We start from the raw sequence: 16968 nt of genomic DNA, 5'->3' as shown, positions 1-16968 counted from the left end.
CAGAAACTGCCTCTCTGTTAACCCTTATTACATTCTTGGCGGGACTAGACTTCCTGTCTCAGGAACGTCTCTGGAGTTTTTTTTCCCTCCTTTGCTGGTACTTTGCTTGTGTGGAGTGACCATTCAAAGTTACAAGCACTGAAAAAAGTGACTTATGACCATTTTTCACACTTACGACTGTTGCAGCATCCCCACAGTCATGAGAGGCCAGGTGAGGAGATGCGTGCCTTGATGTGAGTGATATTGAGTTGGCCACGCTCAGCCAATAACATGACCACCAAGCCACGCCCACCAATTAAGCCACGCCCACAGAACTGGTTGTTAAAAAAAATTGAATCCCACCCCTGGACAAAGCCAATCCAATCTCATAGGAATGATATTCCAAAGGGCAGCAAGCCATGGCAGTAAAGGCTTTCTTCTGCCCCTCACTCCCCCAGCCAACACTCCCTGACTGTACCTGGGGTATGCCCTTCCTTCCAGATTGGATAGGATGGATAGAAACAAGTGGGGAGAGACAATCTGGTAAATAACCTGGTCCTAAGCCAGGAGTGACTTTTAAGGTGACAAGCAGCGCCTGAATTTAATACTTTCTGAAGAACAACCATCAGGAAGGGTGCAGACTTTGGGGAAAGTGCTATTTTAGAGAACAGAAATGGCAACAGAAAAGGCATGCTTTCTAAATGCTGTAAGGAAATGTTTCCTTTGTGGTGGGCAACTAGAGCATGGAAGATACCTTGATCTTATCAAATAGGCATAAACAACAGGAGAGAGAGTCCCATAGATAACCATTTCCAATTACTAAATGATGAGGTAAAATAAAATTAAATATATCTCCAAATAAATAAGAGGAGTCAACCCAAGAATTCTGTACATAAAAACACATGAGATGAGTGATTGTTCCTGAAAACTATGTATAGCTTTTTATACTTGGGTATACTTGGATACAATTGCATCGTAATTTTGAGACACAAATAACAAATTCTTTATATAGTTGTGAATCCAATTACTTCTGACTTCCTGTTGTTTTTTATGGTAGTTTGATTTTTTTATTCAAATACTAATGTAGTGTAATATTAATACCCAAGAAGAACATTTCATATCCATTTGCTAATAAATTACTGGATTTGCTTTCCTTCTGCATTATGAACAGTCCTGTATTTGACACTTTAGCCATTCTTTCTGTCGATAAAATGCTTATTCATTCCTTAGAATTATATCTCATCTTTCTTTCATGAGCTCAGGGAAGAATATTTCTTCCTCCATTTTTCACAACGTTTTGAGAAGGTACCTTGAGTTAACTGATAGTGTTTGGCCCAAAACCTCCAGTACATTTTCCTGGATGAGAGGAGACTTGACCCCCATACTCCCAGTTCAGTCTTAAGTGCTACTTTAAACTTCTGGCCAAGAAAAGTTGTTCTACTTCTTTATATATAATTATTTACGCTATATGTTATCATCAGATATATATTGGCTTAAGTTTTTGTATATTGGTAGAATCAAATTGGGCATGCTGCCAGTGTGTTTCTGAAAGCTGTGAGATACAAGCTTTATTACTTCTTTCTCTATTTGGGCGCCCAGAACCTGTAGATATATCTGGAAAGTAATGAATTTCACAAGATGCTGCACAATTGGATATAAAATAATTTGTATGGCATGAACTAGACTTTCAGAGGACTAGACTCTAGGGGGGTACTGGGTAGGAAAAAAAAAACAATTGCAGATACAGTATTTCCAGTCTCTGGAGGACCACTGGGGTACAACAAGTCTGTAGAAGTAGCCCCAAAAGAGGTGCCCCAATTTGATCCATTGTTTAAAAATTACAGAATCATACAAAATACAGCATTTCTTGTCTGTTAGTCACGTGAACTGTCTTCAATATAACTTCTGATGCCAAGTACACATTTTATCTCTGAGCAACTCTTGACCTTAAGCATGGAGACAGTTTCTTCAAAGAATTCAACACTTTGAGTTATCTGAGAAGCAGAACTCATAAGATCTGAGCTGCCAGCATTCCATTTTTTACAGGTGGTACCAGGACAGAGAAGGCCAACACAAAAGGCAGCATTGCTCATTGTACTTTTGCTACTGGTAAGCTAAACTATGCTGTGTTATGTTATATATTTAAGCTGTTGTGAGCTGCGATTTAGGCTACAGTATTCTATTCAGAATTGCATTATAGAGATATTGTGTCTCATAGAGATAAAATAATTTTAATAATATAGACAGAAACATGTTATTAGAGAAATAATAATATATCCTCCTTTATTTTACTGCTTGGTATTCTGTCACATTGTGTAATTACTTCATTTCTTCACAAAAATGTGGCCTCATTTTTCCACACATCTTTTCTTGTCTTTTTTTCTACTGCCCTTTCCAAATGCTCATAGTTTGCATGCATTCTTTTACCCCAGTTCACATATCTTCTGTGTGTCATCACAAACAAAATATGTCCCTTGAACTGTCATGCCCCCACTTCTTTCCATGTTTTTTCCTATTTGTAAGAGTAACAATGGCAGCTATATGTGGTACATTTATTGTCCTGGGTCACGTGCCTTTCTTCTTTTTTCAGTGATGTGGCTGGCTTGAGGATCACAACTCATCACCAGAGGAATATGAGGAAGTGAAGGAAAAGGTAGAGGAGAGAAGGATTGTACATGATCTGCTGTCTGCCAAAGATGTGGTTCATGAAACTAAGCCAAAGAGGTCCATCTGCCTGAATTACGTGAACTAGAATTAAATAATGGAACTTAAATACCAGTCTGCTAAACCAGTACAGTGTAATGAATTTCCAGAAATGGATGCTGAAGTTCACTGCCAGGGAGATAGGGTTCTCTTAAATGATTTAGTGATGTTCAGAGATTTCCAACATTTAACATCATGTATGAAGCAGCTGGTTCTGATCATTTATTGTTTTCCTCCATGATGCTTGAAGATAAGACTGCATCTTGAAAGAAATCCAAGAATAAAAGGAAAAAAAGTTGGTCTCTTTTGATACACAGAGTAATCACTAATCAAGTATTGCTACAATGGGTTGCAGAAGTATCTTTAATTTTAGGGAAATAGACACTGATTCTGCCTTAATTTTTTAAAATATAATGCCATTAATATGGTACTATCGATATTTGCTCTATGTTGTTTGGCATTTGTCATTTAGATTGTAATTTTACCACTTTCATTTGGTGAAACAATATAAACAACATAGTTGTTATTTCTGGCATTTATACCCAAGTGTTACAGTGGAACTAGATGCAGGGAAAGTTACTTTTGACAGATATTCAAAACCTAAGGAATTCTAAAGTGAATTTGCTATTAAGGGTGTAAGGTCCTTATCATCCATTAATAAATTGATTATTAATGCTCATCTAATGCCTAAAATTTCATGAAGATTTCCTCTGTTATTGATATGCCCTGTGGAACAAACTACTTTCCTTCTGTAGTGTTTTTGTACTTAAAATGGTTGGCTAATAAATTGAAGGGAGGGCAGTACCAAAAGTGGCAGAGAGGCAAAGGTGCTATAGGGTAGAAGGCTTCAAAATGTCATTGAATAGAGACCTTACTAAAGGATCGCATCGGGATGAATGACTACTGTGGCAGTACTTTCATACCAAACTATTTCTTCAAATACTAAAAATTAGATTTTAAAACATGAATAATTACTATGCATTTTTCTACAGAATTCTCTTATTTCCAGATAATTTTGGCGTAAAAGTTGATTGAGAAAGAGAAGAATAAAACTGATAGCCATTCATCAAGCTGCTTTCTGAATCATGTTATGTTAGTTTCTATATTAAGTAGAGTGCCATTTTTCTTACTGTTTTTATAATGTAGTTGAAACTTGAGTAGCTGTTCTTTGCCTGAAGTTTCCAACACTCTGGTATAATGCCATTCTAGTAAGCTCTGTGGGTTTATGATATTAGTATAACAGTCTCCATTTAGACCAGAAGCCATGTTTTGAGCATGTACATCATTGGGAAGTTTACAAATAAAAGAAAAAGCAATCTAAAATAGAAAAGTGTGTGTCTTTGATTTCCAATAGGTTACCACTAGTATCAATGTGTAGATTTTTTTGGTTTCTTATTTTTCCTGATTTCTCTCCCCGCCCCCCTTTCTTAAAATATTGATCTCAAAATACAAAATAGCACCAATCTGGCAAGTATGACTGACACAGTAATGTAATAATTATAAGTAACTTTTATTAACATAGAAACAAAATGGACTATAGGTTCTCAGGGGAAATAGAATGTCCTTCAGAATTTCTATCCATCATTGCAGGGTCCAGTGAAATTAATTGGCAACAACAAATGCTAAACGACTTATGATATGCTAAAGGACTTATGTTTCTATGAGAACTTCTCTTACTGCATTATAAATATGTTGTTATAAATAATACCCTTTGGTGCACATTGGTTCATTTTAAGAATCATAGAAAACATTTCCATTATTTCAGCTTGTCTATCTCAGTTCTCTAAGCATCTAAAGAAAAACATAGTTTCATTCTCTTCAAGATCGTTCTAATATTTTGTTCATTTTCCACTTCCTTTCTCAGTTTGGACAATTGTCAGATATCCAGAATTAGTGATATTTTAATGTGAGAATGGGAAAGATGGGCTTCAACTATATGGGCAAAGAGCTATTTAATAAATTATATATATATAATTATATATAATTTAAGTAATTCTTAAATTTCTTTTTGGCAATCATCTCACAAGTTCTAAGTTGTATACCGTATTTGCCGGCGTATAAGACGACTTTTTGCCCTGAAAAAGATGACTCCAATTGGGGGTCGCCTTATATGCCGGGTCGCCTTATACGCCGGCAAATAGTAATTGGGAAGCACTGCGGCTGCCCGCGGCTGAGGCACTTTGCGCACCGTGGAAACGAATCCCGTGAAGCCGAAAGGAGCAGCCAGCCTGCTCCCAAGGAAACGAGGCTCGCACCGCCCGAGCTCCGCTGAGGTATCCGGCTGGGGCTGTCAGGAGTTGTTACCGCTGGCGCGGCTCCGTGCGGCTCCAGTCCCGCTGCCTCGGGAAGGAAAGGCAAAAGCCGCGGCTCTTCCTTTTGCCTTCCTTCCCGAGGCAACGCAGGACTGGAGCCGCGCGAGCCGCGCCAGCGGTAACAACTCCTGACAGCCCCAGCCGGATACCTCAGCGGAGCCCGGGCGGTGCGAGCCTCGTTTCTTGGGAGCTGGGAGAAGGCTGGCTGCTCCTTTCGGCTTCACGGGATTCGCTTTCCACGGTAGACAAAAGTGCCTAAAAAAAAAAAAGTGCAAAAGTGGAAGGCATGCGGAAGAGGGGGCGAGTATATAACAAACTATATTTTGAGTGGAAATGTTGGGGGTCGTCTTATACGCCGGGTCGCCTTATACGCCGGCATATACGGTATTTTATTAACTATTAAAGTGAAGAACCCATCTAGATTCTTTTCAGATAACTTTAAAAAGTTTCCCTTTCCCTCATCATACAAAAAAACTATAGGAAGTTGTTAGGTAGTGTGTAGTCTTTTAAAGTTTCCTACTGATTAAACTTAATCCTCATTAATTAATAAGCATACACTTTGTTGATTAATCTATCAATTAAACATACTATGCTTCATTTCTGTATCTAAATATTTGGCACATGCTTCACGAATCTTTCAGCAGTAATTATCCAAATTCCACATAAAACTATACAATGTAACCCATCCATTTCAAATATGTATTTTATTGCTGCTTTTTACACGATTGCATTCTAGATTCAGCCATGTCAAAACACTTCTGGGGAGAAAAGCATTATAGAAGTAAAGTAAACTGATAATTGTATTGCAAATTAACTATTATGATTGTAATAACCCACACTACCAAACATATCAATAGCTTTAGTTTAGTTTAGAGGTCCAATAATTGTTTCTTAATATTTGCATGTTGAAAAAAATCATTTTGGTAATATCACAATATATATTTTATTTCTTCTAAAAGGAGTTTAATTTCCATAGAGCCATTAAAGAGCAAAAATATATACTATTAAAGATTGGAATAAAATGTTAAGTATTCATGTTTTTTATTTATTGTTTTAAAGCATCAAAGTATAATATAAAAATAAGGGTAGTGAATCTTTATGAAACTGTGTGTTATTTGTTTTCATTAATATGTTTTATTGACTTCAAATTTAGAATGCAAACTTTATTCAAATGGGTAGTTTAAGTAAAAATGATTCCATACCTTTACTTGTATCTGCACTCGGTATACACTGTATTTTGCTACCAAATAAATGTCTGTTGTCTTTCTTTTACACAATTAGAATCACTAGAACTTATGTTGATTCTGAGATACCATGTAACATAGAATCCGTTTCATGGATTGCAAATTGATAACAAAATATAATTATGCAAGGAAAGGTTTTCATTTTTTGTGGCCTAATGAAGTTTGTGATATTGTACATAATTATAAATGCAAATTATGATTCTAATAACAATTCATGTTGTAAAGGTTTCTTTAAGACAAGGTTTGCCAGTATGGTTCAGTTGGTATTTGAAGTATGGTCATCTGCATCTAAACGAGTAGCTCCAAGACAATCAGATTATGTAGTAGTTACTTTGGTGAGAATATCGCGTAAGTGGAATGGAAACTTCATTTTGAGTCTAATATTAGACCTTGCTTTGGAAAATTCCTTTTAAATGATCACAAGCTGGGAATAGCAAAAGAATTTAACTTTCAACAGACAGCATTCTCAAAGAATTTGCTTATGTTAGGTCCCTGGGAAAGCAGATGTGAAGTTTAGTGAACTGAATTATTTTGACCTGATGCAGTATTTCTGTCAATTATTAAGGTCTTCTCTCTGATCTACTGTTTCCAGAATATCTTTAAACATCCATTTGCTTGAATAGGATATTTTGATTGCTCGTTCAATAAGCCTAAGATATTTGAACCAAATTCTTACTTATAAAAATGTCTTTTTCCCTTGCATCTACCATTTAGTAATGTAACATCTAGAATAGATATTAAAGAGTGAGTGTCTGAATTCAGCTATTTTTTAAATTGTGGATAAGTGTGCTGTTGTTAGTTAATAAGCACCTAAAGGAATACTTTAATATTATTAGTCAAAACATCAGTTAGTTTATAGATAGCCCTCATTTGCCAACCACTTGTTCAGTGAACTTATAATGATGCTGAAAGTAGAGACAATTGGCCCTCAAAGTTGTGGTAAACACCATGTCTCAACAGTCCTGTAATCACAATTTGGAAACCTGCAACCAGCGCATGTGATATGGTGCTTAACAATCCATAGTGATTCATGACCACAGTCAGATCTGCTGCAATTGAGGTTCAAGTAAATTGGTGCAGTCATGCTTAACTACCACAATAATTAGCAATTGAGTGACCGGTCCTAATTCCAGTCAGTAAATGAGGATTACCACTATTGTTCTTTGAGGTATTGGCATAATATGTAGAATTAATTGGGCTCCATTATGTTTCTATAAATAAGAACTGTCAAAAAACAGAGTTTTGTTGGGATGTAATAAGAACCATATAAATATGACTGTGTGACAAAAGCTAAAATTTTCAGATGTTAATATCTCTTTTTGTATAATTTTTTTAATTAAAACTTTTGAACAAGAAGAAAAAAACTAACAGAGACCAAGATAAAGTAGGGGGAGAAAAATAAAGGGAAAAATGCAAAAAAAGAGAGAGAGAAATGAAAAATAGAAAAGAAAGAAAAAGATATGAAGAAGTAGCTTCCAATATTATTCACAGCAGTTATATGTATTTAGTAAATATATTTAGTCTGTCTCCAAAGTTATCTCATTCTTCTTCTTTCTATATCCTGTGTAATAATCGAAATATAAGTCATTTTTGGTTCTTTTTTTTCATTTTTACACAAAAATTCTGTAAAAGGCTTTCAGTCACCAATAAATGTAGATAATGTTTTTTTAATCGCACAAGTTAATTTATCTATTTCAGCAAGAACTATTGTCTTCACCAACCATTTCTTCATAATGAGTAGTGTCAAGTCTTTCCAAATCTATGCCTATGGTAATCTTGCTGCAATAATAATTTATTGAAATGATCTTCCATACTCCATAATATTTTCTTGAACTACATACCAGTACATGAAATTTGACAGCTAAAATAACATAAATGGATTTTCCATGCCTTTACTATGGCCAAAAGGTTGTTACAGATACAGATAATATTTCATTTACAATCATTAATTAGTGGTTCAAAGACTGTTCAAAAAGTTACAACAGCACTGAAAAAGTGACTCTCAACCAGTCCTTACAATTACAATTGTTGCAGTATCCTCACGGTTACATAATCAAAATTTGGCTGTTTGGTAGCTGTCATATATTTACAATGGATGCAGAATTCTGGGGTCATTGCGACAATGCCAGCCAACTTCTGACAAGGAAAGCAGAGGTGGTATTCAGTAAGTTCTGACCAGTTCTGGAGAACCGGTAGTGGAAATTTTGAGTAGTTCAGAGAATCGGCAAATACCAGCTCTGACCGGAGGTTTTACAGTATCCTTCCCCTGCCACGCCCACCAAGCCACGCCCACAGAACCATTAGTAAAAAATTTTGAATCCCACCACTGGGGAAAAAACAGATTCACTTAATTATTGCATGTTTCAATAATTCACTTAGCAACCATGGCAAAGAAGGTTGTAACAACGGAAATTAGCAACAGAAATTCTTGTCCCAGTTGTTGTAAGTCAAGAATTATGTCTAGTGCAATATTGGAAACATAAATGTATGGCCGCATTCAATCAGTGGATTGAAGTTGTGATTACATTTACCACCTTTGGACAGATGGCCAATACAGGTAGACTTTGTACAGTCAAATATAATGAAACTTGGAACTCATTTATACAAAATACAATAGGTTAAAAATGAATAATAGGATTGTATAAATATATTAGAAATTAATAAATACAATCAAACATGCTTGAGAATGTCATATTTAATCTTCAGCCATTTGCTCTTGACAAAATGCAGTCTTTACCTGCCATTCAGTAAAAAATTGTTTTGATTCTCTAAAATCTCAAATGATCAAATTCAACTGTTTCTAGTATAGCACACAATATGTATAGCACACAATAATTAGTAATTTAAATGTGAAATATTTTCCTGAGGAGAGGGCAATGGATGAAAGCAATTTTAAATTTATTTAAAATTTAAATAATATGCATACATAATGCATATTATGATATAATTATGCATACATAATTTAGTACAAACTAGATTTTGGGTCATAGAGATTTCTTGGAAGATAGTGTGTTATTTATTTGTTTGTTTGAATTTATATGACCACCTACTTGCTGCCAGTGACACTGGGTGGCTGATAAAAAATATTAATCTCTGATGTTTAAAATTTCTATTTTAATATAAAGCCTTGTTCCTGCTTTGTTGTTTGGATATTGCTTTAATTGAATTTATGCTGGTTGGACTTGTTTTGTTTAATATATTTTATATATTTTGGATACAAAAAAATCATATTTGTTGCATTTGATATGATAATGGTGATAATCTTTGTGAAGTGGTTAAAGATGTTAGGAATATCATCTGTTCCTTGTTAGGAGACTTAATGTTCTACAAGGTGAAAAACCTTAATAGGATTAGATAATTTGTGGACCTCCCTCCCCCCATTTTGTGATTCCCAGAGCACTTCCAGGTTATACTCCCATAATTTAGCAAAATTACTAATCTATAGCAGTGTGGCTTTTCCTTTTTGCTGCTTTAAAAGTAATATAAATAATATGTCCATTTTGCTCCTTATTTCCCTATCCAAGCTTCTCAAACAAAACATTGAAAAATAGACTCCAACTACCTAATTAATGTCCATACTCAAGTAACCCTACTTCCTATGGTACGCAATGAGAAAAAAACGTCTCTAGTTATGATTGCCTCTAAAAATGTTTGGTAAACTTTTAGGTAGGTTTTTGTTTTTGATGTTTTTTAAGCATCAGGTGTCCCTTAAATTATATGTTGTTGCATTATAAGATTCATCTGTGCCATTTTGGAACTGACCAGTCAGTCCTTTTGCTCTAAATTCTAATTTCTTGGTCTACTACTTTGTGCAGGTAAATCTCACTTGGCAATTGTGCAGCGGGTGAATAATGAAGGGGAAGGGGATCCTTTTTATGAAGTCTTGGGCATTGTTACCTTGGAAGATGTAATTGAAGAGATCATCAAGTCTGAGATTCTAGATGAAACAGATCTCTACAGTGAGTATTAAGCACCACAGTGTTTGCCCTCAGAATTATATAAAGGCCTTATAATAAAGTTTTCTGTCTTTTTATTTTTTGAGGGAAATTACACTTTGAGGAGAATTAAATATGAACGAAAATTGAAAGCCTAGCTCAATTTAAAATGCATGTGACTGCCTCTGTATTGTAACAAAAAAAGAGACTCTTATCACTAAGACAGCTATTTTAGAAGATAAAGGTCAAATTTTTCACCATGTGATCAATTTTAAAGCCTTTAACTTAGCCAGATGCTTTAAAATGATCTGATGCTTTTATTCAACTATCATTCTCATTGTCTTCTATACATGGTATTTGAGAGTGTAAGAATAGTATCACGCATTAGGTAGCTGCGTGTCTTGGATTAGCCCTTAGCAGCACTGTGTATGTCTTCTCTGAAAATGTCAGAAAATTTTTATTACCTCAGTGCATGGTTTGTTACCTCATGTGCCATCACTGCAGTTTGTTGTGGAAAAGAGGCAGACAGTTGTGAAAAAATAATGTAGATTGGACCACAGGCATTTTGGAAGATGAACATGTATTTTTGTTATGCTGTCATATCTGATCGAGCATATTTTCAGATGCTGAACAAATGCAAATTCAGAGGCTGAATCCTAACAACACAGAGCCTCAGTTGGGAAAATGTGGTTCTTCAATATGTGACTTTGGTTTATCATCATTGGAGGCCCAAATGAGTTCTATGACCTAGAACAGGGGTGTCCAACCTTGGCAACTTTAAGACTTGTGGACTTCAACTCCCAGAGTTCCTCAGCCAGTTTTGCTGGCTGAGGAACTCTGGGAGTTGAAGTCCACAGGTCTTAAAGTTGCCAAGGTTGGACACCTCTGACCTAGAACATTTGTTAGTATACCAGCTATAACTTTTCCTGGACAGGGGTATCTTCCATTAATGAGTTTTCTTCCATTAATGGGTTTGATATGGTTCGATCCTCAAGCTGTAGCTAGAGATCCAGGAAGCAGCCAAGTTCCTGAAGGAATATCTATACATATTCTGCTACTGCTGAAATAACTGCTGTGACTGCCTATTAGTTTGCAAATAAACTTCACAGTATATAACTTTCTAAATAGTTTGAGAACAGGTCACCGATCAGGTCACCTTTGGAGATGTAACCTTATGCAGTCAATTAAGGAGTTCCTAGTGTTTCTGCAGTGATCTATAGACTACAATTTTCTGAGACCTCTGTGCTATCCTTTCTTTAGGACATTTTTTACTCTACTACTCAAGTTTGCTCACTGTGATATATCTTAATCTCCTATTAAAATCTCTTTACCTATACCTTTTCTACATGAATCCTGTTCATTTTTGTTTGTTTTACCAGATCTATATAGCTGCCCATCTCTCACAAGGTGACTCTGGGCATTGTGCCTCAAAACCACTGGTTTACACATATACCAACTAAATTAATTATTTAATTTGTTAAAATTGTTTTGTTAAAAACAATTATTTAAAAAGGAGATTGCAAGAAGGTCAAAATCAGAATGTTAAGTACGATGTAGCCACTGTACAGACTCCCTGCTGTCAGGGAAGCCCCAGGCCTGATGCAAAAGCATGTGTTAAGACTTTCAGGATGACTATAAGGGTTCGGGATAAATTCAGGGCAAATAATATTGCAAAGGGCAGGTGCTATGGCAGAAAATACTTTTTTTCTAGGTCCCATCAGACATAATTTTTTTAATGGATGGGTCCTACAGCATGACTCTCCTGCCAGACTTGATGGGATGGCTAAATGTAATCAAGGAGAGGCAGTCCCTCAGATAACATGGGCTGATGTCATGTAGGGCTTTGAAGATCAAAACTAGCACCCTGAATTGTGCCAGGAGACAAATTGGTAACCAATGCAAACTCACAGACTAAAGGTGTAATGTGTCTTTCTAGAGACATATATAATTGCCCATGCCATTGCAGCTAGAGCTTCTGGATGCTCTTCAAAGGCAGCAGCATTGTACTAATCCTTTTAGAAGATGACCATGGAGTGAGTAATTGTGGGCAGAACCTCATGATCCAAGAACAGGTGCAAGCGGCGCACAGTACAAATTGTACAAAGGCCCTCCTGATGTATGGAATGTGTAAATGACCTTGAGGGTGGGGAAAGGAAGAGATCTACCTAGGAAACAGACAAGAGATGTAAGAGACCCAATGGCTTAACTATTAGGAAAAGAAACTTAGAAAGGATCCTTCCTGATGGATCAATCAGTTAAAAGTGACAAGAGGAAGTTTGTACCTTCAGGTTTGCAAGATTCTCTTTTTAATGTAATAAATATTAAAAAATAAATACATTTTAAAATAAAATTAGTTCATCTAATCCTGTTTCCTGTTTGGTTTAGGGAACTGTTTCCATAATGTCTTTATGTGGGGATCAGAATAGGGTCCTTCCTTTTTCAGCTTCCTTCACAAGTCCTATGGAATCATGAGAGTTGAGGAATTCTCTAGTGAGTTTAAGGAGAAGAGCTGAGGAAGAAGAAGTCTGTTTCTCAGACAAACTTTAGCTGATATTGGATACCACCCAGTACTTATTTTATGAAAAGGATTGTTACATTATTTTCTACATGAAAAATAGCCAACAGTTTCATCTGACCCTGTAACTCGATTAAAATTAATGCAGTTCTCCTATTAGTATAAAACGTGTTGGTACAAGAAAAACAAAAATGCCAATATTTTGTCTTATCACTATTCAAAGGAATGTTGGATTATTTTCTGCCCATTATCTCTTTTCCTCATTGTTGTCATTATTTGTAAAGCCAGGAACACTTCCTCAGTGCCATAATTTATGGCTCACTGCCATAATTTTTAATGCAGAAAAGCAGCAGTGGGAACACTCATGCTAGCCTAATGAAGACAGATCTTACATTAATGTACTCAGTAGCTTGCTTTGATGAAGATAAAGACTTTTATCAAAAGTTACCAGATACCACAAACTTTTAATTAGATCGGTGGAATTTCTCAGAAGTTTGTGAACGTCTATTTGTGTATATAATAACAGCTTATAATAACTGTGTACCAATGTTAAAAATGGAATCATAAGGTAAACACTGGAACAAAATATAATGAATATTTTATTTGTTTTATCTCTAGCTGATAACAAGACCAAAAAGAAAGTAGCCCATCGGGAGAGAAAACAGGATTTCTCTGCCTTCAAACAGACAGATAGTGAAATGAAGGTTAAAATCTCACCACAATTGCTTTTGGCAATGCACCGTTTCCTAGCAACAGGCAAGTGTGAATTATTAAAGTTCTTATCACATTAGGATCTAACTGCTAGATTGTTAACAGAATCAATGAAACAGTAGATGGGGTAGGGAAGCTGTATTAGGGAATTGTATACTGTGTCTCCTTGTTCATTATATTCTCTTCTACTTTATACTCAGTGCTGATAGAAATTCTGAGAGTTTAAGAGAAATTGTGTTAGTACAACTTAAAATTTTTCGAGGAGGCCAGGGTAAGGAGCAGCATCACATTGATTTGATCAGGCTCAAACTGAACTGGATACCACTAGAAAAACCATGTAAATTTCTTTGCCTTTCATTTAATTAAACATAGTTGCTGAAATGAAACAAATGTGTAGGAGGACTGAATCCTGTCTATTTTCAATTCAAGATAAACCTTCCCCTTTTTTCTCCCTCCGTTCTCCCCAGTTTTTTTCTCTCTTTTATATGTGTGCCTTTTTCCTTTTGGGAGGAAAAATATTTTAGGCCCAATTTCCAGAGGTAGAGTAGCCAGCAAAAATGGAAGAAAGATGTCTTCTTTAATTGGTTCCTCCACTTCTGGTCTCTCTTTATGAATATTAGACTACCTGCAGTCTAATATTGCCCAAATGGGTTGATAAATTCTTGAGCAGTCTGAGCAGTGACATGGACATGGTTGGTGTCCATGGCACAGGACAGAGGTAATCACTTAACAGAGATGTGTTGCCCTGAGACATTTGCCATCCCACTTTTGTATTTATTTTAATAACATGCTAATCAATATATTATGTCTTAATAAACTTACTATACATTATCAATCAAGTTGTTTTTTGTGTTTGCAGAGGTTGAAGCATTTGGCCCATCCCAAATGTCTGAAAAGATCCTCCTGAGGTTACTAAAGCATCCCAATGTGATTCAGGAGCTGAAGTATGATGAGAAAAACAAGAAAGCCCCTGAATACTACCTCTATCAGCGAAACAAACCTATTGATTACTTCATTCTAATTTTACAGGTCAGACCTATAATTATAAACATTTGTTTCTCCTGCAACTCTCCTCTGATCAGCATGGCTATTCAGTGACAGTCTCTAATGACAGAAGGGTCATCATAATTCCTGGATTACCTTGTTACTTGTTTTGCCTCCATTATGCAACCTAAGATTTGGTTAAGCAAGATACCATTCACCCTAATAGCGAATGAATGGCTTTAAAAAAATAAATGGCAGCTTCGGAGGTGTTGCCAAAAGATCCATTGGTAAGAGTAGGAGCTCTTTTTTCAGTGGGAGGATGGAGCTGCGCTAGTTTAAAATAGCAAGAAAAGGGCAAAAGTCAAGACAACAGTTCCTCCTTCCATAGTTCCAGTCTGAGTCACTTTTTAAAGAAAGACTTCAATCGATGCCATCTTATTTAATGGGAAATTGAGCCTTCCACTTATTGAAACAATTTGATTTTCAGTAAAAAAATGATGTTTCTATTAAAATTTTGGGGATTTCTGATTAAAACTGGGCCTTGTATTCAGGAGTAGAAAATACATTTAAAAAAAAAACATAATTACATTGATAAATGTTGGCTCTCTCTGGTAAACTAGACAGGAAATATGACAAAATGAACTAATTTACTTTATTGTAAGGCTACATTAATAGAAACTTGCAAGTCTGAAGACACAAATTTCACTACTTGGTCCATTAAAGTGGGTCTTTCTTAAGTTTCTCTGACATAAAGCGACTGCAGGCTCCTGCTTCTCTTGTCTGATTGCTTCCTAGGCAGCATCTCCTCCTCTTTTCCCCCAAGATCTTTCATACATTCCATTACAATAAAGCATGAGATGAAAGAAAAAGGCACAATCTGAAAATGACCGAAGAAATTGCTGTTGACCCTTTTGAAGAAAAGGTGAAAATATTAGCCTGTATAAAACCAGGGCCATGTATTACATTCTTATTCAGTTATTCAATGTATTGATCACCATACAATATTAGATATACTCCTAATTAATATTAACTATTTTTAATGAACCATTAAAATCATCCAATTAATTACATAATTTAAGTCCTTGTAAATGTTTTCAAGTCACCATTTCCATTGCTCATTACGTTGGCTAAGGATACTGAGAATTGTAAGTAAGGAACATCTGGAAGGTAATGTTATCTGAGTTTTGGTTTTTGGCATCATCAAAATAGAGTGAAGACCAAATTATTTTAAAGTGGTGGGAACAGATTGGAAACAATTAAACAGCAAATAAACTTGAAAATCACACTTCTTCCCAAAAGTAAATATTTTTAAGTCAATAACCAGAACAGATGACATTTTGATGCAATCCTAGTATGCATATTATTAACTTGGGGCATTATTTTATGGGTAATCTGTAATATGAATTGGACTAATCTTAGTTTTGCCTAATAAACTAAACAATTATGTATACTGTAGAAGCAAACAGCACCACCTACCGGTTTGCTTTTAAAACAAATGAAGATACACACAAAAAACACAAGCAATTTTGTGGTCTTTAGATCTGGTATTTGACAGTACTATTTAGATTAATGCATTACTTTGATGTTTTTAAATAAAACTGAAATCTTCTACAGTATTTCCACTTAGCTATTATGGTTTTGATATTCTTGCAAATCAATTCACAAGGTAGTCTGAATGTTTGTTAGGAACAATATCTTCTTCATTGATAAAAATAATTCGATTTGCACAAATTTGTTTACCTCAGATACCTATGCAGATGTTATTTTTAGAGAGAAAAACAAACTGAATTCCGGAGCCTTTCTCTGATGGCCCAAAATAGCATGAAGAGTCATTAAGTCCTGAAGGAAATTTGAAATATGCTCGAGATATGGTTTAATATATTTTATATTTTAACTGCAGTTTTACTTGTTTTTTATGAGGTATTTTAAAAAGCCTTTAAAATTAGTCATGAAGAAAAAATGTTGCATATCTGATCTTATTGAGCTTGTTTAATAATATATATTACTTTTTATTTAAAAAGTATTTCTGTATACTTAGAGTATTTTCATTTTACTTCTTTTGTATATTGAATGTACATGTTATAAAATTCAAACAGACTTTTTTTTCCAAGAGTTGTAATTTATATGATAGATAAAATACATAGTAGAAAATTATAGTAAATATTAGAAACTCCTTTGCTCAACACAAACACTGTGATTTGTTTTATACTAAAAACTAGTAGAAGAATCTTCTATTCTTGAAAAAAAGTCCAATGTTTCTAGTTCCACTGCCTAGCATGCAACCCCACACAGAGAAATAAACTTATCAATTTTGGATAACAGTTTATGCATTTTATGTAGTCAGTGAAAGCCTGTGCCACAACATATACAGTATATTGCATAAACTTTCTTATATAATTAGGTGCTAAGAATGATCCCACCTAATGAATGTTTAAGCAAAAGCATTTTAATCATATTGATAATATAGTTGTTTTCTTGGCCTCTATGATCAGGATCATAATCTATTCTTGAGTCACCTCTAGCTTTGAATGAATGAATTCATTGTTATAGCCAAAGGCCTACAAGAAATAAAGTCCAGACAGTAA

The 16968-nt window shown here is 35.1% G+C and overlaps 1 protein-coding gene across 4 annotated transcripts in view; it reads left to right on the top strand.

The window, feature by feature from the left end:
• The window catches only part of CNNM2 (cyclin and CBS domain divalent metal cation transport mediator 2), a 107755-nt gene that overhangs the window by 67902 nt on the left and 22885 nt on the right, over positions 1 to 16968 (top strand). For 3 of the 4 annotated variants that reach the window (XM_026665196.2, XM_026665090.2, XM_087964615.1), the window contains exons 2-4: positions 10054 to 10197; positions 13307 to 13444; positions 14259 to 14428. In XM_026665196.2, coding sequence (XP_026520981.1) covers positions 10054 to 10197; positions 13307 to 13444; positions 14259 to 14428 — 452 coding nt within the window. Of the gene's footprint in view, positions 1 to 10053; positions 10198 to 13306; positions 13445 to 14258; positions 14429 to 15178; positions 15306 to 16968 lie in introns of all 4 variants that reach the window. The other variant, XR_015749418.1, reaches the window with a different exon arrangement.

Source organism: Notechis scutatus, chromosome 4, assembly GCF_049901735.1.
Source record: "Notechis scutatus isolate UNSWTSFEM ecotype Mainland chromosome 4, rNotScu1.2, whole genome shotgun sequence".
Lineage (NCBI taxonomy): Eukaryota > Metazoa > Chordata > Lepidosauria > Squamata > Elapidae > Notechis > Notechis scutatus.
Note: the sequence above shows the minus strand (reverse complement) of the source record. Positions and strands in the feature narration are given on the sequence as shown.